General features: G+C 39.3%; 1 protein-coding gene, 1 long non-coding RNA gene and 1 pseudogene across 2 annotated transcripts in view; 1 reads left to right on the top strand and 2 right to left on the bottom strand.

Annotated features, from left to right (window-relative positions):
• The window catches only part of SLC35F1 (solute carrier family 35 member F1), a 536,791-nt gene that overhangs the window by 201,765 nt on the left and 307,256 nt on the right, over nucleotides 1-27,770 (bottom strand). Inside the window, exon 2 of the mRNA XM_049899834.1 lies at nucleotides 10,502-10,677. Coding sequence (XP_049755791.1) covers nucleotides 10,502-10,677 — 176 coding nt within the window. The remainder of the gene's footprint in view (nucleotides 1-10,501; nucleotides 10,678-27,770) is intronic.
• Nucleotides 1,018-7,616, top strand: LOC126084994 (uncharacterized). The gene is made up of 3 exons (XR_007519151.1): nucleotides 1,018-2,633; nucleotides 3,166-3,200; nucleotides 5,343-7,616. It is a non-coding gene; the product is annotated as an uncharacterized LOC126084994 (long non-coding RNA).
• LOC126057345 (40S ribosomal protein S16-like) lies at nucleotides 16,523-26,340 on the bottom strand (annotated as a pseudogene).

Raw genomic sequence — 27,770 nt, 5'->3', positions numbered from 1 at the left:
CTTTGTCTTCTTGAGCCACCCTTTGAAATTTTCTGTTTAGCTTTTTTAGTACACCATTTCTTTCATTCACTTTAGCTACTCTATGCTCAAGAGCAAGTTTCAGAGTCTCTTCTGAGGTCCATTTTGGCCTTTTCTTTCTTTTGTGTGTTTTTAATAACCTTTTGCTTTCTTCATGTACGATGTCCTTGATGTCATCCCACAACTTGTCTGGCCTTCGGACATTAAGTGTTCAGCATTCAAACATTAGTGTTCAGTCAAATCTATTCTTTAGATGGTTTCCAAATTCAGGTGAGATAAACAAAAGGTCATAATTTAGCCTTTGCGGACTTGTTTTGATTTTCTTCAGCTTCAACGTCAACTTGCATATGAGCGATTAATGGTCTGTTCCACAGTCAGCCCCTGGCCTTGTTCTGACTGATGGTATTGAGCTTCTCCATAGTATCTTTCCACAGAGGTAGTAAATTTGATTCCTTTGTATTCCACCTGGCGAGGTCCCCATCCAGAGTCACTGTGTATGTTGTTGAGAAAAGGTATTTGCAATGAATAAATCATTGGTCTTGAAAAAATGCTGGAATATGGTTTTTGAATTTCAGGGTCCTCACAGTAGAAATTATTCAAATTAAGTGCTACACATATAAAATCAAATTTGGTAAGTAGAAGGATAACATTTATTAAGTCTGATGCTGATGATGGAAGCTGATATTTGTTGAATGCTTTCTATATGCCTGACATTGTGCTAGAAGTTTTTTATATATCACCTCATTTAGTCTCCACAAAATCCATAAGGTAGTTACCACTATTACTCTGATTTACCAAGTGAATAACGGCATAGATGTGTTACGGAATCTTCCCAGGTTGACTCAATGGCTCTTCAATTTTGATAAAATTGAGAAATAGAAAGAGTCTAAACCCTAATTATTTAAGCTTATACTTTAATTTAGTGGACTTAAGTAATAATTCCTAAATGTAATTCTTCAAGATATACCTTTTTTTTTTAAGAAATGATTAACTAGGCAGTTAAAGATAAAAGATATTTCTTAGAAAGAAGAAAGTGTCAAAGATACTATAATTAAAAAATGATCAGAAACATAAATTCTGATGATGTTTTCTTTTATTGGAAAGTCATTTGCTTCATGTTCTTCCTCATATAGGCTACTGAAAGGGCCCAGCCACTCCAACTTGTAGTCTGAACCCACTCATTTGCAAGCATCTTATTTATATTTGGTAAGTTACATGATCCTCCTCCTTGTTCTCAAAAATCTCAGAAATAGAAACCAACGAAACCAGACTTTCAAAAAAATGCATGGCCAGGGAACCTGATCTAAAGATAATCATAATGCAATTCTAGTCCTGTGAAGGGAAAAAAAAATTGTTTGCTTCATTTTTTTTCCTTTCTTGTAAATCTGTTGTAGCAGACTGCAAAAGTGTCTGCAAGATGGCTAACTGCTGAGTCTTTGATTTAATGAAAACTTAGAGAAAGCAATTCAATTCACTGCAGGGACTGCTTTGTTCTTCCATTATGATTCTTTTTTAATGAGAAAGATGATTGTGAGGATAAACTCTATTCCTCTGAATTTTTACACTAATTACATACAAAGCACCATTTTGGCAGAAGGGGACTTATCTCCTTCAGGCAATACAGTTATCATCTTGTAACCACCCTTTAATCTCCCGCATGAACCTGGAGCTGCGTGCCAGGAATGAGTATTGCTCTATGCCAGCTCTCAGCATGAATGCTTAAAGATTTTTGGAATTAACAGTCAACTTGGACTCCAGATAAAGCAGGGAGACAACCTCCCTAAGCTTATATGCTATTCGGATTGAAAGAATCAGAAGGGCATCCATTAATGCGGGAGGGTCTGTTAGAGAGAGAGAGAGGGAGGGAGAGAGAGAAAGTTTATATGAGATAGTTAAAGCATTCATTCAGCGGAGGAGATGCCGTTACATATTCAAGTCAATTTCCTTCAATGGAAAATCATTTATTGTTCTGAGGTACTGAGAGTTCTGCGTAAAGTATCACTCTATTTAAGATTCATCCATTTTAGTACAAACAGGATATGCACTACTGGATACTGTAGGTTTGAGAAAGACTGTGGAAGACCAGATTCGGCGCAGATTCACTTGTAAGTACTGCATATGTTATGGAATTTGTGTGTTTTTGCATTGCTTAATGGATTATGAGCCTGATAAGTAACAGTTCATCTCACACCAGTAAGTTCCTGGGAGTAAGTACATTTTGGGAAACTGTACTCATTGTGCAGTCATAAAGATACAGAAAGTTTTCATGGTGCTGCTGAATATCCTCAACCAATGAAAACTCTATGGATCACAACAGTCCCATCTACAACCGATCATGGGGGTGGCACTGAGTGGGTGGCGTTTTGTTCCATTGTGTATGGGGTCACCATGACTCTGAGGCTGACTCGGCAGAAGCTAACAGCAACAAATAACCTTAAGTGACACTGAAGGAGCAGCTTATATACAGGAAACTCTGGGCCCAATAATATTATCTCATTATGGTCATCACAGATTGATAGTAGAGAGACAATTAATTTTCTTTCTTTTTTCCCCTCTAAGGTCACTTTGAATCGGAATCAGCTCGACGGCAATGGGCTTGGTTTTGGGTTTTTGAGGTCAGATTTATTGAAGTATAATTCACGGACAATTAAAGTTCACCCCTTTTAAGTGTACAGTTTGAAGAGTTTTGACAAATGTAACCTCTACAGTTAGTTATATAATTTCTATAACAAATAAGATATACAAAATAGTTTCACCACCCCCAGAAGTTTCCTTGTGCCCCATTGCAGTCAATCTCTTCCCCTGATACTCAGCCTCTGGCAGCAACTGATATATTTTCTGTCCTCCTAGCTTTGCCTTTTCCAGAATGTTATATAAATGAAATCACACAGTATGTAAGTTTTTGTGTCTGGCTTCTTCCATTTACCACAATGAGATTTTGAGATTGTCCATGTTGTTGCATGCACCGGTAGTTCATTCCTTTTTATTGCTCAGTGGTATTCCTTTGTATGAATTTACCACAATTTGTTTTCCTTTTACCAGTTGATAGGCATTTGGGTTGTTTAGTTTTTGATGATCATGAATAAAGCTGCTGAGAATATTTGTGCATAGTTCTTTGTGTGGACATTATGTTTTCATTTCTCGTAGATAAATACCTAGGAGTGCAACTGCTGGATCATATGGTAAGTATAAAGAGCCATGGTGGCACAAAGGTTAAGTGCTCAGCTGCTAACTGAAAGGTCAGTGGTTCAAACCCACCAGGGCCTACATGGGAGAAGACCTGTTCCCTAGGGAACTCTACAGGGCAGTTCTACTCTGTAATATAGGATTGCTATGAGTTGGAACTGACTTGGCAGCACACAACAATGACAACATGCTAAGTATATGCTAATTTTATTAGGAACTGCCAACCTGTTCTCCAAAGTGACTGTACCATTTTATATTCCCACCAGCAGTATATGAGAGTTCTAGCTACTCCACATACTACCAGGTAGTTATGCAAGAGTTTTTCTCTTGTGATTTTCTCTACCAATGTCCCAGCATTATATGTGTATAACGCCTCATCTCAAAATTTGCTTCCCCCTGCTCCCCAACAACATAAGCATAATTCCCATGGAACATCAATCAAGGATTCATCTCTGAAACCCCTGAGGAACCTTCCTATATTAATGGGCTAAAATTCTTCAATTATACCTAGAAGTAAAAATAAATGTGACCTGACAAGGAGTAGGAATGGAGGTTTGCCAAGTTATTTCCCACAGGGGAGGCGTTTGAAGAGGCTCCAATGAATATTACCTCACCAGATTTAGGTGACAGTAATATTCCCCCCCACAACTCCCAAGGGAGATGTAACTCAGTATTTATATTTGCCAAGCGCTTTCCAACTCTGCCAACCTCTCCTCAGTGATTTAGTCAAGGTGATCCAGAGAACTGGAAACTGAGCCGTGTGTGAACAGGACTCAGCCTTCTGTTGCGAGAATCCTGAATCCTGTTTTACCTCTTTTCACCTTTGCCCTGTGAGTCTGCCCGCCTATGGTAAGCTTTAAAGAAAATTCAGACGAAGGGAGGGGGGCAAAGATTTCCAAAAGAGGAGGAGTACTCACAGGACTGGGGAGGTGAGATCTCTAGGTGACTCCAAAAAAGAAAAAAACACTGTTGCTGTTGATTCCAACTTATAGTGACCCTATAGGATCAGCTGAATTGCCTCATAGGCTTTCCAAAGAGCAGCTGGTAGGTTCAAACCACCCACCTTTTGGTTAGCAGTCAAAATCTTTCCAGGGCCTAATATACTGTAAAATGCCAGGTATTTAAGTTCCTAAGACCTTATTGTGGCTCTCCAAGAGGTCTATTTTATTCAGTATGAAGTTCTACATTTCTTCTAATTACATATATATTTTAATTTTGCAATATTGGTAATTGAGAAGTTAGCCTATGTAATTATATGTAAGAAGTGTAGCGCTTCTGCAGAAAATAAATATGAAGCCTGTCTTGGGCTGGAAGAGGCAAAAATTACCTCATGGTTAATATTTTCTGACCTTCCATTCCCCAAAAATAGGTGAATATTTTTTTGGCACAAACTCTGAGAACATTCATTTAAAATGCTGAGGACTGTGGGACTGGACCACTGGGCCATAAGTTGTGTCCAGCTGTTGTACATAAGTAATGTTGTCATTTTAAGGTATTTATCTAATCTCTTCTGCCCTATTTGAGTGCTTTGAGTAGGGAAGGGGGAGAGCTGGGTAGAAGGGCTGGAAGCGGGTAAGTGATTGCACTACATGAGCTAAATCCATTTCTTCAGCCTCCCCACTTAGAACTGAGATGTGAACATAGTCCTCTGGGATTTCTGTCTTCTATAATTTAATGTTCAAAATGAGAATATTTCTCATGATGAGTAAAGCATGCAGTTCCACCTTTCAGTATACTCTTTTTGGAAAAAAAAAAAGAGATTATATAATGGTGATTTTTTTTTTGAGTGCTCTGATAGCACTATTAGAGACTAGTTTCATTTGTACTCTCACAAAGAAAATATATAAATGATTAAATAAATACTTTAATGTCTAAGTTTCAATAATTTTCTGAAAAGCAAAATATATGCTATATGCATCAAATTGCTTTTAGCTGGAAGCTTGTCTCTTATTCAAAATTGGAAGAGCTTATAAAATACCTTTCAATGAAAAAGCAAAATCTGTAGATCCAGTGCCCAGGAATATTGAAGGTGTTTCTATTCTAATAATTCTCAATAATGGCAATAACTTACTTTCTTTCCAGAGTCTATATATAAAAAGAAGCAGACGCTCCTGATTCTATTCATGTTTTCCTTCCAGATATCTATTTTTTTTTTTCAAAATCATAATTTGAGGCAGAAAAACAAGGACCTGAAGTGATTTTTCTCCTGCCCTCATGCTCCTGCTTTGACCCACAATCCTTACCTCCACTGTCACTGAATCAATTGTTGGTGGGAACAAGAAAAGGAATTAGAGGGAGAAGAACTGAGAAAATTGACAGAAGAAGAAAAGGAGGAGAAAATTACTGCCTATTTTAAAACTCTGTGGTTTATACAGACTCAGAAGTTGAAAGTTGCCAAAAGAGAAACCATGGCTATCTATTGTTTAAGAATCAGCGACCGTTACTGAACATTTTGATCAAAGATTATATAGAAAAATCCTGATCACAAGGGGAAAAATGCAGAACAGAATGGCAAATTCTCATGGTTTCCAGACTTTCTGGGGCCATGGAGGCTGGATGAACCCCTGAAACTACTGCCCTGAGATAATCTTTAAACTTCGAACCAAAAATATCCCCTGAAGTCTCCTTAAAACCAAACAATAATTTAGCTTAACTAATAAAGAATGTCTGCCTTGAGCATTACATTCTTTTAAGGTCTACCTATATGGCATCAAATTGACAACAGAAAGTTGAAAGATTAGATAGGAAACTTAGGGGGCAGTGAGTTTATGTCAGTGGAGGAGGAACAACTCAGAAAAGGAGAGTGAGAATGGTTACTCAAAGAATACAATCAATGTCACTGAACTGTACACGTAGAAGCTCTTGAATTGGTGTATGCTCTGCTCTGTATATTCTCAACAACAATAAAATAAATTATGTAAAAACAAGAACTTGCAAAAGTAGTTCTGGAAAGCAGCACAGTTCCTGTAATAATTAATAAGAGAACTTTATGGGCAAAGAGTTTGATAACATATCTTTTTCACGTAAGATGTATATCCTATTTTCACCTTTGTTTTTTAACAAGCCTGTCATATTTCTGGCTTCTATATCACAAAAATAAGAAGAGCTGGACCCCCAACCTTGTTCTTCTCCCCTTTTGTGTATGGTCTTTGAATTTTATCTTTCTCTGCTTCCTAACGTCAGGAATTTTAAGGAAAGAGACATGAGGAAGTCTTCTTTTGAGAGTTTCCTAAGCCAATCCATAAGTTTTTGGAAGCTTTCCTATACTTTCTTAGTTACATTCCTAAAGCCCTTATTTGTACGTTGAGCCTGAGTTGTTTAATTCTTGGAATAACTTCTCAAAAGTGGTTACAATGAAACTATTAAAATCACAGACATCTAAATTTTACCTAAATTTTCAAACTTGATACAATGTCAATGGAACTACTCTCTCTTATTTACAGAACTATTCTTTGAAGTACACTTTTCTACGTGAAGTTGTATAACTCAAGTTCTGAACAGGAAGTCTTTTTGAGTTTTAGAATTTCAGAATTAGCTTTAACCAAGAAGAGGGACAGACTTAAAAGGTGTTCAGTAGGACACAGATTTTTAAAAGAGGATGGTAGCCAAATGTCTGTAGGGATCAATTAATCACCCGAGGCAAGTTCAAAACTCCAGTCTAAATCTTATGCTGAAACCTGCAATGTCAAATTTTTTGATCATTGGTCCAATACAAACTTGATAGAGAGAATTCAGTTTAACTGTGATGTCAAATTTGGGCAGTTTTTGTAATCACATCACTCTCGATGCTCATGGAGAGCTTTTGTGCATTTATCGCATTGTGTTAAAATGTGACACTCATAAATTTTTAGAAGTTATATGATTAGAATGATAAAGGAAGATTTGATTAAAAATATATCCCTGAATCTAACTTCCCATTATGTGGCCTAAAACCAAAAACCAAACCAAACCCGTTGCTGTCCAGTCAGCTCTGACTCATAGTGACCCTGCAGGACAGAGCAGAATTGTCCCATAGGGTTTCCAACGAGTGCCTGGTGGATCTGAACTGCTGACCTTTTGGTTAGCAGACGTAGCTCTTAACTACTATGCCACCGGAGTATGATGGCCCATTAGGGTAGGTGATGTTTGTGCTGGGAGAATTAGCAAGACAGCACTTTGTTCAGTCCTAACGGGCAGCCCAACAGAGTGAGTGGTCTGGGGCGCACTCTGAAGGGAGGAGAAATTGTGGCTATAAGACAGCCTCCCCTCGCACACACCAGACTTTTCTCTTCTCACTGCTCTGTTATTCGTTCCCCACCAGATCTTGAGGGGCATGAGTAAAGAGATTATTATGCCTCTAGAGTGTAGTACTGAAAATCAGCCTATACAAAATTAATGTAATTACTATGTTGATTTCCAGATGTTAGCTTAATGCCAGCCTATTAAAAACTCTAAAGATGAAGTTTAAAACAAACATTCAGAGTAAATAAACACACAAATAAAGAATGCTGCAAATGTAATGATAATCTGAAGCAGTGGTAAAAAGCTCCAAAGAGGGCATTTTAGAAATTGGTTCCAACCATCACTGACTGGGGTCTACAGTCAGAATTTCCTCTGGCCCTCTTCAGTCTTTTCTTTCCAAAGAGCCACCACATTCCTCGCTGCTCCCAGTCCCTGGCCTCTTTCTATTTGTGCCACTCCCGTCCCCAGCAACACCCATGACCACATCCCTTGGCTCCAACACTCCCTGAACTTTGCAACTACGGGGCTGGTTTCCTGTTCAGAGTTTTGAAATTCAAGGAAAAACCCTCCTGTTCAAAATCAGGAAACATATGCATGCCTCTTTATTGGTTCTCTTGTGTCCCCCTTCCAGCCTTCTGCCTTCCCTGAGCCTCACTTGAGGAGGCCAGGTGGGCCCTGAAGGCACACCAGTGGCTGTGGAGTCGAGTCTGACTAATGGTGACCCCTATGTGTGTCAGAGTAGAACTGTGCTCCATAGGGTTTTGAACTGCTAATGTTTTGGAAGTAGATTTCCAGGCATTCCTTCCAAGGCACCGCTAGGTGGACTCAAACCTCCAACCTTTCAGTTAGCAATCAAGTGTGTTAGCTATTTCCACCACCCAGGGACTCTTGGTGGCACAAAGCTCTAAGTTAAGATGTGCTGCTACCACTTTCTAATTCTATAGTCTTGAGCAGATTACTGAGGTTGACTAAGCCTCAGTTTTCTCACTTATAAAATTTTGGATAATAACACCTATTTCTTCAGGTTGAAAGAATAAAAGGGACAATTCACATACATAGTGGTTGGAACATTATAAAGGCTCAATGGAAGGTTATTGTAATTATTAACTTTGGATCTTTTTCAACATTTAGGTTTCTAAGCTTTTCTGATCTCCACCTATAACTGGGAAATTACTTTCTCTGCTTCTTACAGTAGATCGATGGTTTTTTTTTTTTCTTCCCTAACGCAGGTTTTTATTAAACCTCTGGACCCCTGAAAAGTAAGACAGACAAGACCCTAAAGACTAGTTACAATTCATCCTCTAGTAGTCTAGACTGCTTGGTTCTAAAATCTGCTGGAGAAGATAAATTTACCACTCTATCAGGAAAAAAATTTTTTTTTTTTGTAATCTTAGAGTTGTGAAAAATTGTTCTTAATATAATTTTGTTTTTAATATTCTTAATTATACTCCTGGTACCGGGCTAAATAATTGTATTCTTTCACTTTTGATTAATGCTTACATCAAGCAATTCTGACATCAAACTGCAGAGCTTACTGTTCCTGAAATGGCCAAGTTACACAAGCCTCATGACAACAGTCTCTCGTAAGTGACTTTGTAATGATAAGCCTCCCCATTTCCTTACTTCCTTCAGTCTCCACCTGGATTGAGGCACCAGTGGCATCTAAACTACCTGTTAGATACCACACTGTATATAGCTCAAAATTATTATCTTTCTTATCACGCTGTGGAAACACAGCTGAGATTCAATGTCTGTATGTTGCTGGGCATCTCCAGTAGTCTGAGCACTTCATTTTTGGTTGATATTTTATTCTTAACAGAATTTAATTTGCTGACATTAAAATGTAAAAGACAAGCATCAATAGCATGAAGTTTTGAGAAATAAATGAAATTAGCTTCTTCAATACTCTAAAGCAAATCCAAAATTAAACTAGAATTCAGTCCCAACTTGTTCATTATCCTCCTCTAAGATAAAACCTAGCACTGGCCAAATCATTATAAATTAAGCAACTTTATTCTGGATAGCAATCCAAATAAGGAAGTGTAAAACTTGGGTACTGATAAGCAGTTCTTATAAATGTTTCAAAAAAGTATGACTATAAGATTGATGTATACAGCTATACATGATGTCCTTATTTACCATGTATATTAAAAAAAAACCTGCTGCCATCGAGGCAATTGAACTGTCCCACAGGGTTTCCAAGGAGCGTCTGGCGGATCTGAACTGCTGACCTTTTGTTTAGCAGCCATAGCACTTAACCACTACGCCACCAGGGTTTCCACCATGTATATAGGCATATAATTATCTCCAAAACATATTAATAGTTATTTTTCAATTGCATATTTTATAGTCAACAGGTGCTATGGGGGGAAATTCTTGACTATCTGGGGGCTATACATGAGATAAAAATGTTTACACCAGGTTCAGCAGTATAATCATCAGACTCTGGGTGTGCCTTCCAGGGATATACTCCAAGGATTTTCAACTGCAACAACCCCTTAAAAGTTTCCCCTGCATTGACTCTTGAAGTGGTCACTCAGGACTTGTTTTATCGCTTTAGCTATTTCACATTTAGACAGAAGACCTTGCCTGATCATTTGTGGTAGTTTTCTTTTTTCCTGTGTTATTACTATAATTTTTTGTGTTTACTATTTTTATCTTTCTTGTATCACTTTCCCAAAGAACATATATTTGCCTGCAATTTGCTTGGATTTCTCAGGGCTGGCATTATTTAGACAGCTATATCAGTCCTGTTCCAGGTTCCAGAGAAACAGTCTATTTTAGATTTACTCAGAGGTATAAGCATGTTAAGAGGAATTCCAATAGTGAGCAATTATACATTTCTGCCTATACATGCATTTCCCACTTCCCGCTGAATTCACACAATTTATTTCTCTTTTTGATTTATTCACTCATTTTGTTTGCTGTATCCCTGCAAAACAGAAAAGTGAGATTTGGAGTTCTGAATTGTCTTACTGATGCTATAAGTGACAAAAAGTTATCAGCTGTGGCTCGTCATTCCAGTTGTTTCTAAAAGAGAAACCAAGCCATATTCTTGGTGTTTCGGCATGCTTACCTTGTCTGACGGCTAGTGTGGTGGTATAGACCAAGAACAGAAGGATGTAATTGAGGAAACTCTGGAATACTGGCGTATTGGCATGGAAATCTTCTGACAGGTATTTGCTGGTCAAGCCAATCCCACAAATAAGGAGGGATAACACCTGGCCCAGAGCCACTGAGATTAACATCTCCCTGAGAAATAAAGAGAAACACAGCAAAGATCAGCAGGAAGTCCATTAAAACAATAACTGTTAAAACTCATTGAGCACCCATACTGTGCACTGGGCTCAGTGCAATAAATGTTATTTCTTTTGATCCACTGCAGCAAACCTATGAGGAAGGTGCAATTATTACTGAAGTTTTACAGAGGAGGAAACCAAAGCTTTCAGGGGTTAAGAAATTTGCCCACAGTCACATAGCTAGGAAGTGGTAAAACTGAGACTTAGCCCAAATCTTTCCAATTGAACCCAGCTTTTAGCCTGTGTGCCCTGGGGTCTGTGGGAGAAATGAACATCACTTGATGCCCACCATTAATACAAAGTGTTCAGTGACACTGAGAGAGTAACTGAACACTGACCAAAAGGGATCATCACCCTCAGGTGCTTGTATCAATAAAGGGAGACTATTTCCTTTATCCAAGGAGACTTGGTGGCACAGTGGTTAAGTGCTCAGCTGCTAACTGAAGATAGGCAGCTGGAACCCACCAGCTGCTCTGCGGGAGAAAGACGTAGCAGTTTGCTTCCATAAGGATTACAGCCTTGGAAGCCCTATGGGGCAGTTCTACTCTATCCTACAGGGTCACTATGAGTCCGAATCAACTTAACAGCAACGGGTACAGTATTTCCTTTATCCACTGATGTTTCAGTGGTAGAATTCTTGCCTTCCATGAGGGAGAACCTGCTTCAATTCTCAACCAATGCACCTCAAGTACAGCCACCACTCACCTGTCAGTGGAGGCTTGTGTGCAACTGTGATGCTGAACAGGTTTCAGCAGAGCTTCTAGACTTAAATAGACTAGGAAGAAAGGCCTGGCAGTCTACTTCCAAAAAATCAGCCAATGAAAACCTTATGGATCACAAGGATCTGATCCCATTGTGCAGTGTCTCCATGAGTTGGCGCCGACTAGATGGCAGCTAACAACATTTCCTTTATCCATCCATCCATCTGTTAGTTTGTTGCACTGCGGTGACTTGCATGTTATGATGCTGGAAGCTATGCCATATGTATTTCAAATACTAGCAGGGTCATCCACGGTGGACAGGTTTCAATGGAGCTCCCAGACTAAGACAAGCTTGGAAGAAAGACCTGGCTATCTACTTCTGAAAATTAGCCAATAAAAACTTTATGGATCACAACAGAATATTGTCCAATACGGTGCTGGAAGATGGAGCCAGACTAGGCAATGTTTTGTTCTGTTACAGAAGGTCACCATGAGTTGGTGCTAAACTGACAGCAACTAACAGCAACAACACTTCCTTTATAGTTTGAAATCCTGGATCCAGGAACACAGAGGTAAAAGGGCTATACCAAAAAACCCATTGCTGTCAAGTAGATTTTGACTCATAGTGATGCTACAGGACAGAGTAGAACTGCCCCATAGAGTTTCCAAGGAGTGCCTGGTGGATTCGAATGGCTAGCCTTTTGGTTAGCAGCTGTAGCTCTTAACCACTACACCACCAGGGTTTACAAAAACCCATCTCCTGTCCATTCCCAGACTTTAGATCTTAGTTCACTCTAGAAAAAGTTAATCATTAGTCTCCCTCTCTTTTGTTAGAGTTACAATTGTGTGCACATCAAAATTGTTATTCATGAAGGAAATTCAGTGACGGAGGCGGTGTAATAAAATGTCTCAGATTATGTAAATTTTTCCTCTGGCTTTTTCGTAGTCACTGCTTTTGTAAATCACTGTAACGAAGGCTAGAGGTGAGAGTCAAGGGCTTCACGTTGCAAAGAAATAAAATGCCCACCTGGGTCACATACATACATGCTCACCACGTTCTGACTCAGGAACCAACACTGGAAGTACAAAGCAGGCTTCTGTCCTCCCTGAAAATCTCTTCTGACATTCCTGATTTATTTATAGAAACACACATATAAAATGAGTCAGCAGCAGTATTTCTAAACCAAAGAGCTTCAGGCAGAAGATCTGTGAGTGTTATATACTTCCTCCCTCATGACAGATGTATGTCCATCTTTCTGAAAGTGAAACAGAGACCTGGCAAGTGTCTTGTGGTATCTTTTTTTTTTTTTTTTTTTAAGGCAGCAGGAGAAGAAAAATCTTGGCCCATGAGATTTTCCTGAGATTAACCAGTCACATACTGTTATAGGCTTCTCATGGGTTGCCTTGTTTCCAGGTGCTGGCCTCCAACACCTCAATTCAATCTCTAAAAAGGAGTCAAAGAAAGAGTTTTAAATATATATTTTAAAATGCCAGTCTGCTGCTTAAATGATCCCCTATAGAACTCATAGACTTACAAGTCCTGTGGTAAAGTTTCTACAAAGATGGTTGCCAACATTTCCCCCCATCCTTCAATGTTCACACAGCCCCTCCCAAAGGGAGGTGAGATCTATTTCTCTTCCTCCTGAAACTGAGCTGCTCTTGTGACTTGCTCTGACCAACAGAATGTGAGGGAAATGATGCCATGTGACTTCTGGAACTAAGCCTTAAGAAGCCCTGCAGCTTGCACTTTGTGCCCTCTTAGGATCCATCTTCTGTGTAAAGAAACCTGAGCCAGACTACTAAATATGGAGAGACCACATAGAAACAGAAAGAGAGACCCCGCCAGCTACAGCCACCTCAGCTGAAGTGCCAGACATGTGAATGGCAATTCTGGATCTTCTAGCCCCAGTCAAGCTGTGTCATCCTATACCAGGTGGCACAGAGATAAACCATCCCTTTCGATCCCTGCCTAATTGGAGAATTGTGAGAAATAATAAATGGCTGCTGTTGTTTCAGAACCTGAAGTTTTGTAGTTGCTTGTTATGCAGAAATAGATAACTGAAACAAGACCCTTAACATTCTTCCCTCACTTCCACTACTTCTAGAGCTTCTCCTCCTGTTTCTCCCCCTATGATTTCCCCACAAAGCACGAGCTCCAGTCTTACAGAGCTACTTGTACTTCACTGAGTCATGGCCTTCTTTGCCAGCATTTCTTTGCACATGTTATTATTTCCAGAATGTTCAACCTGCCTCTGTTAGTCGGATTCCCATTTATCCTTCAAGATTGGCTCCTATGTCTTCCCTGCCCTCTCTTCCTTGAGATAGTTCTTCTTTATTACCCCTATCTCATTGTATTGTTACAACTGCTTTTACATCCTTTTGCTCTCTGCCAAAGGAGCCCTGGTGGTGCAACGGTTAAATACTCAGCTGCTAACCGAAAGGTCGGCTGTTCGAACCCAGCCACCTAGTGGCTCCACAGGAGAAAGACTTGGCAATCTGCTTCTGTAAGGACTCCAAAAAAAAAAAAAAACCCACTGCCATTGAGTCGATTCTGACTCATAGCGACCCTACAGGACAGAGTAGAACTGCCCGATAGAGTTTCCAAGGAGTGCGTGGCGGATTCGAACTGCCGACCTCTTGGTTAGCAGCCATAGCACTTAACCACTACCCCACCAGGGTTTCCTCTGTAAGGATTACAGCCTAGAAAATCCTATGGGGCAGTTCTACTCTGTCACATGGGGTCGTTATGAGTCGAAACCCACTCGATGGCACGTAACAGCAATAAAACCCTCTGCCAGACATGAAGCTTATACAATAGTCCTCATTGTATCTACAGTGGGGAATATTGTTTATAGGAAGTAGAAAATAGAGGGATTCAAAGACAGTGCAGAGTTAGAACTAGGTAACATTGAACAGATTATTGGAATGAAGGGGTGATAAAGGAAAGAAAGGTGGAGGTAAAAATACCAGGACTAACTTAAAGATTTTTTTTTTATGCCTACCAAAAGGAAGTATAATGTCCACTGACCCAAAAAAAAAAAAAAAATGATAATGAGTTGGTTTTAGTGGAAAGATAATAAATATTTCAGGTACATTGAATACGAGCTGTCAGAACTTCTAAAAGACCCAGCAGTATTAGAAACATGGGATTAGAGTTTGATAGGTAGGTCGGCCAAAAGATAAAATGTGAAACTTATACACATAAAAGTTACAGTTACAGTACTGAAAGTGGATGCTATCAGCAAGGAAAAAAGAGTAAAAGAGAAAATAAGAGGTTCTGGGAAAAATCCTTTGAGGAATACCAAGGAGGGATAAGAGGATACCAATGGAGTTAGACGTGGTTAGAGGGGTAAGAGAAGGACCAGGATAAGCCTTGGTATCAAGGAAGCCAAGGGAACAGAGAATTTCATGTAGGTAATAGTTGAAATAATGAATATTGCTTGGAAGGTAATGAGAATGAGGACCTACAAGAGGTGATCTGGAAGTCAATGCCAGAAGTTTAAAGACTAGTTTTTGCTGGAGAGCACCAAAGCAATATTGATATAATAGAAACCAAGAAAACAAAAAATTTCATGGACAGGATAGTCAGTGGTGACTAAATGGATAGAAATTGAGGAAATAAGGGTGTTGACTTTGAAGAATGCAGAAGAATTCAAAGAATTATTTAAAGAAGTTTGATCTAGTCACAACATAAGACAATAGTGAAATGACAATTAAAAGAAATAATTTTAAAAATTATTTAAAAATTAATTTAGAGGGTTCATGATTATCCCATAATTGGTTTGCCCTTGTTTATTTGCATAAATTTATATCCTTAAGTGGAAGAATGGGCACAATTTCAGCTAATACACCAGGAAGTTGCTCATGATGCTAAGTGTGTCTACTGGAGAATGCTGTGTAATGGAATGTGTGTTCCACTGTAAAACGAAGGGTGAAAACCAATGTTATAACATGGTGATTTTTGCAGCTCTTTAAACTACAACAATGTTAATCAAAACCTTGGCAATATCAATAACTTGGAAGAAGATAAACAAAGGAACAAAAGACTTGAATAACACTAGGAACCAACTAGACCTAACAGACTGATAGAGCATTCTACCTACCAGCAGAACAATATACATTCTTCTCCAGTGAACATGGATCGTTCTCCAAGATAGGCCATATTTTAGGACACAAAGCAAGTCTCAATAAATTTGAAAAGATTAGAATCATACAAAGTATCTTTTCTGATCACTATGGAATAAAACCAGAAACTAATAATAGAAAGAAAACTGGAAAAAACACAACTACATGGAAACTAAATAACACACTACTAAGCTACTAATGGGTCAAAGAAGAAGGAAAAAAAAAAAGAGTCAAATGAGAATGAAAACACAACATGCCAAAACCTATGGGATGCAGTGAAAGCAGAGCTCAAAGGGAATTTTTTTTTTATTGTGCTTTAAGTGAAAGTTTACAAATCAAGTCAGTCTCTCATACAAAAAGTTATATACACCTTGCTGTGTACTCCTAGCTGCTCCTCCCCTAATGAGACAGCACATTCCTCCTCTCCTCCCTGTATTCACCGTGTTCATTCAACCAGCTCCTGTTCCCCTCTTCCTGCTCATCTCACCTCCACATAGGAGTTACCATATAGTCTCATGTGTTTACTTGAGCCAAGAAGCTCACTCCTCACAAGTATCATTAACTATATTATAGTCCAGTCCAATCCCTGTCTGAAGAGTTGGCTTTGGGATTGGTTCCCGTCTTGGGCTAACAAAGGGTCCAGGGATCATAACTTCTAGGGTCCTTCTAGTCTCAGCCAGACCATTAAGCCTGGTCTTTTTAAGAGAATTTGAGACCTGCATCTGTTCTCCTGCTCCATCAGGGATTCTCGCTCACAGGGAAATTTATAGCACTAAATGTCTACATGAAAAAAGAAGATTCCAAATCACCATCCTAACTCTACAACTTGAAGAATTAGAACAGGAAGAGCAAACTAAGCCCAAAGCCTCCAGAAAAAAGGAAATAATAACATTCGGAGCAGAAATAAATGAAATAGAAAAACTATAAAGAGAATCAATAAAACCAGAAGTTGGTTTTTTTAAAAGACATAAAATTAACAAACCTTTGACTAGACTGACAAAGAAAAACAGAAAAAGATGCAAACACCAAAAACTAGAAATGAAAGCGGGGACATTACAACCAATCCTACAAAAATAAAAAGGGCCATAAGCCAATACTATGTATTTTTGTTTTAACCTTAAAATTCCAAAACCCTTGTTTATTATAAAGATGAAACCTGCTCCTCATAGTGCGCTTATCGGTAGGATTTCCGGTAATGAATGAGGGCACCAGAGCCCCCAAATTTCTCAGAATCACAGCAACGGGGGCCAGCTACCAACAGAGTCCAATTGTACTGGATGAGGATGTCTTTGATCTCCTTCTTGAAAGCCTGATCCACATATTTCTGGTAATGGGCAACCAAGGCTTTGGAGGTGGACTGGCAGATTACATAAATCCGGGCTACGTGACCACTGCCTTTCACAATGGCGGATGTCCACACAGGCAAACCATTCTTTGTCCTGAAGTAGAACAATTTCCAGTAGCTTGTATTGCAGCCGGCATGGCTCAGTCATCTCCAAAGGCCACCGGTTCACCTTGAAGAGGCCATAGCCCGTTTGCAGTGAGCCATGGCTTTGGCGGTCTTCTTGCTCCGAAGACTTGCCTGGACTGCAGCAGTCCCTTGGACACCGTGGCTGGTGGCTTAGCCAAGATCTCCTCACCTTACTTATTTTCATTTTTGTTCTATCTGTATTTATTAGAGCATTTGAGTAATTAATACCTTTTATTAAAAACGTTGATTCAATGTTTGGCCATTAAGCTGGTTTCTGGCTTCCTACAAATATGATGAGTTGTACATCTTGGCTTCTCTTTGGGAAGTCAGTTAACTTTCATACCTTATGATATACTGTGAACGTATTATTTTGTTACCTAATAAATCAGTGACTGAACATGCCAAAAATTTTTTTTTCTTGCACAAATGGTATTTTATTCAGGATGACAATATAATTTACAAATCTTTACACATTTCAAGGAAAACATTCAGGTATCATAAACATAACAATTTCAATATGAAATATTCAAATTTACAACAAAAAAATAAACACAGAAATCTGATTTTGGACTATGTGGTTATTGCTGTCCTACCTTTAATTCCTTATTCAAAGTCCCAAATGTAGGCAAACCCTAAAAATGTTGCAGAAGCATTTCCACACACTGGTATCCATAATCTAGTTCGTGCGGAAGTGTTTCCACTAAATCCAGAGTACTCTGTCGGAAGAAAGAAGCAATGTCTGGTCATTTGGATGCCCTTCAGGCCTTCTGCAACTTTTCAATGGGTCTCCATTGATTGTTATAAGCTTTTGAGGTACAGTGGGATCCACAGCTTCCCAAGGTTCTGGATTTCTTTTTCATTCAACAGTTACATTAGTTTTTCAAAGGGAATACAGAGCAAAAGACAAGGCTCTGCTCACTGTGAAGGTCATTATCAGGCTACTATGCATGTCAATGAATTTGGGAATTTAAAGGAAGAAATAGAAAAATTCTTTGAGACACATAAACTCCCTACCCGGACTCCAGAAGAAATAGGGGATTTCAACAGGCCCATAAACAAGCAAAGAGACTGAATCACTAATCAAAAACCTCACAAAAAAGAAAAGTCCTGGATCAGATGACTTCACTGGGGAATCCTATCAAACATTTACAGAAGTGACTTCAGTCCTATTTAAACACTGCCAAAACATAAAAGAGGAGGGAACACTACCTAACTCATTCTGTGAGGCAACCCTTATCCTGATAACAAAACCAGACAAAGCTACCACAAGAGAAGAAAACTACAAGCCAATATCCACAAAGAATATAGACACAAAAATACTCAACAAAATACTAGCAAACCTAATCCAAAAACGTTATTAAAAGGATTATATACCATGATCAAGTAGGATTTATCCCAGGAATAGAAGGGTGGTTCAACACTAGAAAATCAATCAGTGTAATATACCATGTTAATAGAACAAAGGAAAAGAACCACATGATCATCTGAACTGGTGCCGAAAAGGCATCTGACGAAATTCAACATCCTTTTGAGCTCAGCTTCTAACCAAAAGGTCAGCAGTTCGAATTCACCACCCACTCCTTGGAAATCCTGTGAGGGCAGTTCTAGTCTATCCTATAGAGTTGCTATGAGTCAGAATCAACCCGATGGAAATGGTTTGGTTTGGCTTTTGGTTTCATGATGAAAGGAGCCCTGGTGGTACAGTGGTTAAGCACTCAGCTGCTAACTCGGAGATCGGCAGTTTGAACCCACCAGCTGCTTCTCAGGAGAAAGATATGGCAGTCTGCTTCCATAGAAATTACAGCCTTGGAAACTCTATGAGGGCAGTTCTACCCTGTCCTTTAGGGTCGCTGTGAGTCAGAATCAACTTGATGGCAATGGGTTGGGGTTTAGTTTCATGATGAAAACACTCAACATGATAGGAATAGAAAGTAAATTCCTCTATATAATAAACGGCATCTATGAAACTCACAGCTAACATCATACTCCATGGAGAAAGACAGAGCTTTCTTATTAAGATCAGGAACAAGACAGGGGTGCTGTCTCTCACCACTACTATTCAACATCATTCTGGAAGTTCTAGCCAGAACAATTAGGCTAGGAAAAAAAGAAGTATCCAAATTGTGAAAGAGGAAGTAAAACTATTCCTTTTTGCATATGACATGATTCTATATATATAGAAAACCCCAAACGATCCACAAGAAAGCTAGTAGAACCAATAAATGAATTCAACTAAGTGACAGGTTACAAGATCAACACACAAAAATCAGTTGGGCTTCTATACGTTAGCAATGGCCAAGTGGGAAAGGAAATTAAAGAAACATTATCATTTATAACAGCACCTAAAAGAATAAATTATCTAGGAGTAAATTTAACCAAGAAAGTGGAAGACCTATACGTAGAAAAGCATAAAATATTGCCAAAATAAATCAAAGAAGACCTAAATAAATGGAAGGACATTCCATGTCAGTGGATTGGGAGGCTTAACATAGTTAAAATGTCAAAACTACCCAAAGCAATCTATAAATTCAATGCAATTTCCATAATAATTCCAACAGCCTTCTTTACAGAAATGCAAGGGCCAATCTTCAAATTTATATGGAAAGGCAAGGGGCTCCAAATAGCTAAGGCAATCTCCAAGAAGGAAAATAAAGTAGGACTCATACTTCCTTATTTCAAAACACATTATAAAGTCACAGCAATTAAAATAACCTGGTACTGGTATAATAAAAACATACAGACCAACGGAATAGAATCAAGAGTCCATAAATAAGTCCATACATCTATGGGCAACTGATTTTCTACAAGTGTGCTAAGTCCATACAATAGGGAAGGAAGAGTCTCTTCAATGAATGGTGGTGGGAAAATTGGATTTCCATATGCAGAAGAATGAATCAGGATCCAACCCTCACAACATACACAAAAACCAGTTCAAAATGGATCAAGGGCCTAAATGCAAAAGCTAAAACCATAAAATTCCTAGAAGAAAATGTAGAGGCAAAGCTGTGGGATCTAGTTTTTAGTGACAAGCTATCAGATAACCCAAAGACAAAATAGGTAAATGACACCTCATAAAAATTAAATACTTCTATGAATCAAAGTATTTCATCAAAAAACTGAAAAGACAGCCTACAGATTGGGAGAAAAACTTTGGGAATCATATATTCAATAAGGTTCTAATGTCCAAAATACGTAAAATACTTCTAAACTTATCAACAAAAAGACAAACCACCCAATCAAAATATGGGCAAAGGATAGACATTTCACCAAAGAGGATATTCGAATGGCCAATAAGCACATAGAAAGATGTTCAAAGTCATTAGCCATTAAAAACTCATTGCTGTCAGGTTGATTCCAACTCATAGAGGCCCTATAGGACAGAGCAGAACTGTCCAAGGCTGTAAGTCTTTATGGAAGGAGACTGCCACATCTTTCTCCTGTGGAGCAGCTGTAAGGTTCGAACCACCAACCTTTCAGCTAGCAGCCAAGCACTTTAATCACTGCACCACCAGGGCTCTTCATTAGCCATTTAAAAAAAACAGACAAAACTACCATGAGATACCACCTCACCCCCTTTAGAATGGCAATGATCAAAAAGAAAACATTAGGTGTTGCCAAGGTTGTGGAGAAATAGGAACTCTCATCCACTGCTGGTGGAAATGTAAAATGGTACAGCCACTGTGGAAAAGTGTGGCATGGTTCCTCAAAAAGCTGAACGTGGAATTACCATAAACCAAAAACAAAACCAAACCCGTTGCAGTAGAGACTCACAGTGACCCTATAGGACAAACTAGAACTGCCCTATAGGGTTTCCAAGGAGCAGCTGGTGGATTTGAACTACCAACCTTTTGGTTAACAGGTGAGCTCTTAACTGCTGCGCCACCAGGGCTCCAGGACTACCATGTTGTTGTTGTTAGGTGCCGTCGAGTTGGTTCCAACTCACAGCGACCCTATGCACAACAGAATGAAACACTGCCCGGTCCTGTGCCATCCTTACAATCGTTGTTATGCTTGAGCTAATTTTTGCAGCCACTGTGTCAATCCACCTCGTTGAGGGTCTTCCTCTTTTCCACTGACCCTGTACTCTGGTAAGTATGATGTCCTTCTCCAGGGACTGATCCCTCCTGACAACACGTCCAAAGTATGTAAGACGCGGTCTCGCCATCCTTGCCTCTAAGGAGCATTCTGGTTGTACTTCTTCTAAGACAGGTTTGTTTATTCTTTTGGCAGTCCATGGTATATTCAATATTCTTCGCCAACACCACAATTCAAAGGCATCAACTCTTCTTTGGTCTTCCTTATTCATTGTCCAGCTTTCACATGCATATGATGTGATTGAATATACCATGGCTTGGGTCAGGCGCACCTTAGTCTTCAGGGTGACATCTTTGCTCTTCAACACTTTGAAGAGGTCCTTTGCAGCAGATTTTCCCAATGCAATGCGTCTTTTGATTTCTTGACTGCTGCTTCCATGGCTGTTGATTGTGGATCCAAGTAAAATGAAATCCTTGACAACTTCAATCTTTTCTCCGTTTATCATGATGTTGCTCATTGGTCCAGTTGTGAGGATTTTTGTTTTCTTTATGCTGAGGTATAATCCATACTGAAGGCTGTGGTCTTTAATCTTCATTAGTAAATGCTTCAAGCCCTCTTCACTTTCAGCAAACAAGGTTGTGTCATCTGCATAATGCAGGTTGTTAATGAGTCTTCCTCCAATCCTGATGCCCTGTTCTGAGGTATAATCCATACTGAAGGCTGTGGTCTTTAATCTTCACTAGTAAATGCTTCAAGCCCTCTTCACTTTCAGCAAACAAGGTTGTGTCATCTGCATAATGCAGGTTGTTAATGAGTCTTCCTCCAATCCTGATGCCCCATTCTTCTTCATATAGTCCAGCTTCTCGTATTATTTGTTCAGCATACAGATTAAATAGGTATGGGGAAAGAATACAACCCTAATGCACACCTTTCCTGACTTTAAACCAATGAGTATCCCCTTGTTCTGTACGAACAACTGCCTCTTGATCCATGTAAAGGTTCCTCATGAGCACAATTAAGTGTTCTGGAATTCCCATTCTATGTGGTACACAGGTAAATATAATATTACTCAGCCATAAAGTGGAATGAAGTCTTGATGTATGCCACAACATGAATGAACTTAAAAAACATACTGAGTGAAATAAGTCATCCACAAAAGGACAAATACCGTATGACCTCATTTATATGAAATAAGCAAATATATAGAAACCAAAAGTTGATAGTGGTAACGGGGGCGAGGGAGGGGGAGGGAAGGAAGGAGGAAAGAGGGAGTTTTTGCTTAGGGTACACTGAGTGTATTTTAATGGTGGCGGAATAATTTGGAAGGTAGTGAGAATGGTTGCATAACTTGAAGAATGCAGTCAGTGTCACTGAATTATATATGTACAAACTGTTGAATTGCTTTATGTTTTGTTGTGCATATTTCTACCACACACACACAAAAAATACTCTTGGCAATATCTTGTGTTATTCTTCCACAAAATTAAGCCACACACACACACACACACAAGGACATTACTTGGGTAAGTGTTATGGATTAAATTGTGATCCCAAAAACATATGTTTAAGTCCTAAGTCCTAGTACTTGTAAAAGTGACATTGTTTGGAATAGGGTCTTTGAAGATATTAGCCATAAATATGAACCCATACTGGAGTAGGGTAGGTCCTAACTCCATCTGGGTGGTGTCTTATAAGAAAGAACAGACAGAGGGAAAGACAGAAGAAGGACAGCCACGTGAAAAAGGAGGCAGACGTTGCTGCAAGCCAAGGAACTCCAAAAATTGACAGGAGCCACCAGAAGCTAAAAGGAAGGCATAGAACAGTTTCTTTCTCAGAACCCTCAGAAGGAACTGACACAGCCAATACCTGGATTTGGATGCCTTGACTTCAGAACTGTGAGACAATAAATATATTCTCTCTAAAACTACCTACTTCTGTGGTTTGCTTTTCTTTTCTTTTTTTTTCACAGCAGCCCTAGGAAACTAAGGTAGTAAAAGTATAACATTTTAGTCCTGATATTTGGTGCCATTAAACTGTAAAATAGCCTTCTCTAATGCTAGATGCTGTGTGTGCAAAGATGAATAAGACAAAGAGGACTCACTGGGGAGCTGTAAAACCGAAATTTTGGAGCTGAGTTCCTACATAACTTATATAAAATGGAGCCAGTTAAAGTAAAATAACAATAATAATCCATATTTCATAAGTTCTTACTATCTACCAACTCCTCAGTTTAGATTTTCACATACTATATTATTTAATCCTCCCAATGAACTTACAGACAGACATTTTTATTACTGTTCCCAAGTTAAGTAAAATGATGTTTAGAGAGGTTAAGCAGCCAGCCCAAGGCACAGACCTAGCAAGGAAAGTAGTATGGATGGAAATTCAGGTTACATGACTCTAAATCCTAACTTCCTATTGACAATGCTATACCTCCATTATGCTGCCAAAAAATACTCTTTGGTCTCACAGACCATTATACAAAGAGTATGGTGCTAGAAACCTAAGTGGCTGATTTTCAGAAATATTCTGGAGATGATGTAAACTGAAAAAGCCAGCCAGACTGGCTCTCTGATGAGAACTCTTCCACAGAGACATCTGTAATGCTTGCCTTTCGGCAAGAGGTCAACACAAGTCTATTCTTGTCTCTTCAGCCAAACAAAACAGCAACTCTGCTATATTCAATTTCTTCTTTTAATTAGTGGCCATGTCATTCAGTTGCTGCCAGTGTGATTTGATAGAGAATGCAAATTACGGTTTTACGGGTCATGCTAACGAACACAACATGTAAAACAGGAAGGACTGGAAGGAACCTTTTATCAGATTAGCTCATGAGTCTTTTCCAGACTGCAGGGAGTCAAAACTGTAGCTATTGCAGTGTGTACATCTGAGCTGGTTACTAGAGTCACCAAAGCTCAATTAAAAAAATATATGAACCTAAATATTGACACTTCTCTAACTGTATAATGTGGTACCCTTTCTCCCCGCCCCACTCCCTCCCATTTTGTCCTCATCAAGTTCTCTTTTACCACAGGAAAAATCCATTTGTTGATTTGTTTCAAGGAACATTCTCCCCACCACTCTCTTTTGTTTCCAGGTTTCTTCATTTCATTTACTGCTGTCCCATCCCTCTGAAGTATTCCCCCACCCCCTTAGGTAAGCACTAGAGTAGATCTGTGGTCCCTTCACATAGCTCCTCACATCCTAAGACACCAGCTTCTCCAGAAAGTCTCCCTTTAGTCACTCTCTGCTTCCCAAGGCTGGGTTAAGTGTCCTCACCTCTACACGCCCCTATTTCTCCTTGCATTCACCACACTGTGTGTGCACCTCATGGACTCCTGAAAAGAAGGGAATATATTTTATTCATTTCTATATTCCTGGTACCTTGAAGACTGCCTTATGAAAAGGAAACAGATACTCAATAAATACAGAAGGAAAGAATGAACAAACTTATGAGAGAACAAATGTCTGTAAATGAAAAAGGTGAAGTTCTAGAAGATCTGAAAGATAGCTGCTTGTCTTATCTTGAAAAACTACCAGCTCTGAAAGACAAAAACAACCTTATTTCTGCTGTATCCCATCTGCCAGTGAGACATTGAGATTAATAAGCTATTTTCTGGTACATTTCTGAACAAGCCTGGTAAGGTGCTATCTTGCAAAAACGACACTAAATATGGTGCTGGGTGGAATTTTGCAGAGCGAGCTGTTGGTTATTCACATAGTATATAGAATAGCACACCAGATGCATTCTAACATACGAGACATAGTTCCTATAATTTTAGGAGCAGAAATGGAGAAGAGACTATGATGCACATTTTCATCTTCTTTGTTTATACGTTTAAAAGGACATCCTAGCCACTTTACATTCAGAATGACTAGACAATGAAAAATGCATGAGTCTTAGGAATAACAGTGCTGCTGAAAGCTGAATACCTGTTATACTAGAGCTTGTATTCATTAAGTCTGACATAACCATTACCAACAGTACTTTGTTCTGTTAAAGAAATAGACTTGAGAATTTTGTGAATAAACTGGTATTACAAATTAGATATTTAAAATAATAAGATTTAAATAAAGCATAAATTGCATCCCATTTTCTTAGTTAATAAGACTGCATTCTTTCAAAAACTCAGAGAAATCTCAATATAGTGTTACATAATCACATTGCATTGCTTTGGCATAAGAATGAAACAACTATGTTATCATCTTGAATGAGAGCACATCAACCTTTCTGTGGCGACACCTTCATTCTGATAACTTGTATCAGGTAAGTCATATCAGGTCTGAGTCAGCACATGCATTCAGGTACGCACACGTAAAGAGCACTTAGGTATACTCCCTTGACTTGAAGCAATACCACTCGAATGTGAGAGAAATGGGGTTCTAACTATGCTCTTTGACGAGATTCTTGTTTTCAGAAGTTTGGGCGTTGGCTTCTTGAAGCTTTTTACTGATAGGCTAATATCACATTAAAACATTAATTAGACTCTCATCGAAAATGATTACCTGGCAAGTTGCAAATCCATACCTCCAGAGGTTTAACACTGGCTGTGGTTTCTTTTTGCCTCAGATTCCATACTCATGGAATTGAATCTGTTCTGATTCTGTGGTATCAATTTTCGTGTTTTTCTCGTTAGGTAAGCTACAAGGAAGACCTCCTAAAAGCAATGTTTCACTGAGTATATGAGGTACTAAGTGCAGGAGACATTTGAAACTCTAGTGCAGAAAGAATGAGCTCCAAATGCACATGTATATTGTACGTTTTCTGTCCAGAGAAGCAGCCTAGAACAGTGAAAAGGCACCACATAGGGAGGTGGGACACCCTGGCTCCTCAAGTTCCCATGCTCCATCTTCTGCTAATTAAGCTCCATGATCTTGCATCTCCCACTTTGGGCTTTTGTTTTTTACATAAATAAAACCAAACCACACCAAACCAGTTGCTGTTGAATAAATTCCAACTCCTGGTGACCCATGCGTGTCAGAGTAGAACTGCACTCCACAGGGTTCTCAATGGCTGTGATCTTTTGGAAGCAGATCACCAAGTCTTTCTTCTGAGGCACCTCTGGGTAGATTCAACTCACTAACCTTTTGTTTAGTAGCTGAGTGCTTAGCTGTTAGTGCCACCCAGGATATTATAATTGGTGAGCATGTCAGACACTACTTATACTCCCCTTTATATCCTCTTGGTCTTACCTGTCTCCAGGGCCTCGTGGCTGCCACAACCAACTCTAAATGGAACACAACCAGCGTTATGTGGGCACAACCCAGTGGCCTTGTGCCTCATGCCCAAGCTGTGTACCTCGTACCTTCTACCCTGGGAATTCCTAGCTGATGCCCAAGGGCCAGACTTTGTAAAGGCCTGCTGGGTGAACACGCAAAAGCCACCAGGAAATGCAGGAAACTAAAGCAGGCAGATAAATTCTTTCTTCTGCCTCTCCTAGGCAGACTGTCCTGACAAACCGCCATTTATACAGCCTATTGTTGGAGATCATTCAAGAGTGGTGGCAGCAATTTATCCACAGAGAACTGCCAGAAACTCAAGTCAGATTCAGAAGAGGATGTGGAACAAGGAATATCATCGCTGATGTCGGATGGATCATGGCTGAAAGCAGAGAATACCAGAAAGATGTTTACCTGTGTTTTACTGAGTATAAGGAAGGCCGAAGAAGCATCGATGCCTTTGAATTACGGTGTTGGTGAAGAATATTGAATATACCATGGATTGCCAGAAGAGCGAACAAATCTGTCTTGGAAGAAGTACAACCAGAATACTGCAGAAGTGAGGACGGCGAGACTCTGTCTCACATATATTGGACATGTTACCAGGAGGGACCAACCCCTGGAGAAGGACATCATGCTTGGTAAAGCAGAAGGTCAGCAGAAAAGAGCAAGACCCTCAACAAGATGGACTGATGCAGTGGCTACAATAACGGGCTCAAGCATAACAACGGTTCTGAGGATGAGGCAGGACCAGGTGGTGTTTCATTCTGTTGTGTACAGGTTCGATATGCTTGGGAACCAGCTTGACAGCACCTAACAACAACAACAATCTGAGGAGGGGGTTTGGTTAGGAGCTCTGTACGCTTTTATTTTTTCTCCTTCTTTCTGTCCCTCGCTCCAGCTCCCTCCTTAGTAAGAAAAAAAAAAAAGCAGCAGCACATAAACCTCTGCCTGCTTTCCACGAAATTCAGGCTAAAATAATGAGCTTTGTTTCCTTCTACTCCTTAATTCTGACTTACTTTTAGAAGTTGCTGGCATGTATATATCAACTCTTAAAATTAGTATCTTCAAGCATAAAGTCTATTCCTTTTGTGTATTTGATTAAACATTTTGGCAGCTGAGTTACCAGCAATGTCTTCTCCTTTACTACGTGCAAATTTCTGGGTTTGTAAATTAGCCACAGCACTTGCCATGGATGGCTGGGGTAGGTTATGAGAATGCTATGCTTGCTCCCTGCCTCCAAGAAGCTTAGAGGTTCATGGAACATAAATAAGTGAAACTGTCTAAATAGAGAACCTAAAAATACTCAAGTAAGCCTATGTAATGCTGCTAGAAGTTACTGAGACAATTTGGGTCTGTAAAATTACATATAGCAAGTATGATAAGGTTTCATGGAAAACATAGTATTGAGCCTTTTTTTTTTTAAATAATGGAGGTGATGTAATTTGGTATTGAGAAGCTGCCATGCCATCATTTGGGTGGTGTTTAACCATC

Source organism: Elephas maximus, chromosome 1, assembly GCF_024166365.1.
Source record: "Elephas maximus indicus isolate mEleMax1 chromosome 1, mEleMax1 primary haplotype, whole genome shotgun sequence".
Classification (NCBI taxonomy): domain Eukaryota; kingdom Metazoa; phylum Chordata; class Mammalia; order Proboscidea; family Elephantidae; genus Elephas; species Elephas maximus.
Note: the sequence above shows the minus strand (reverse complement) of the source record. Positions and strands in the feature narration are given on the sequence as shown.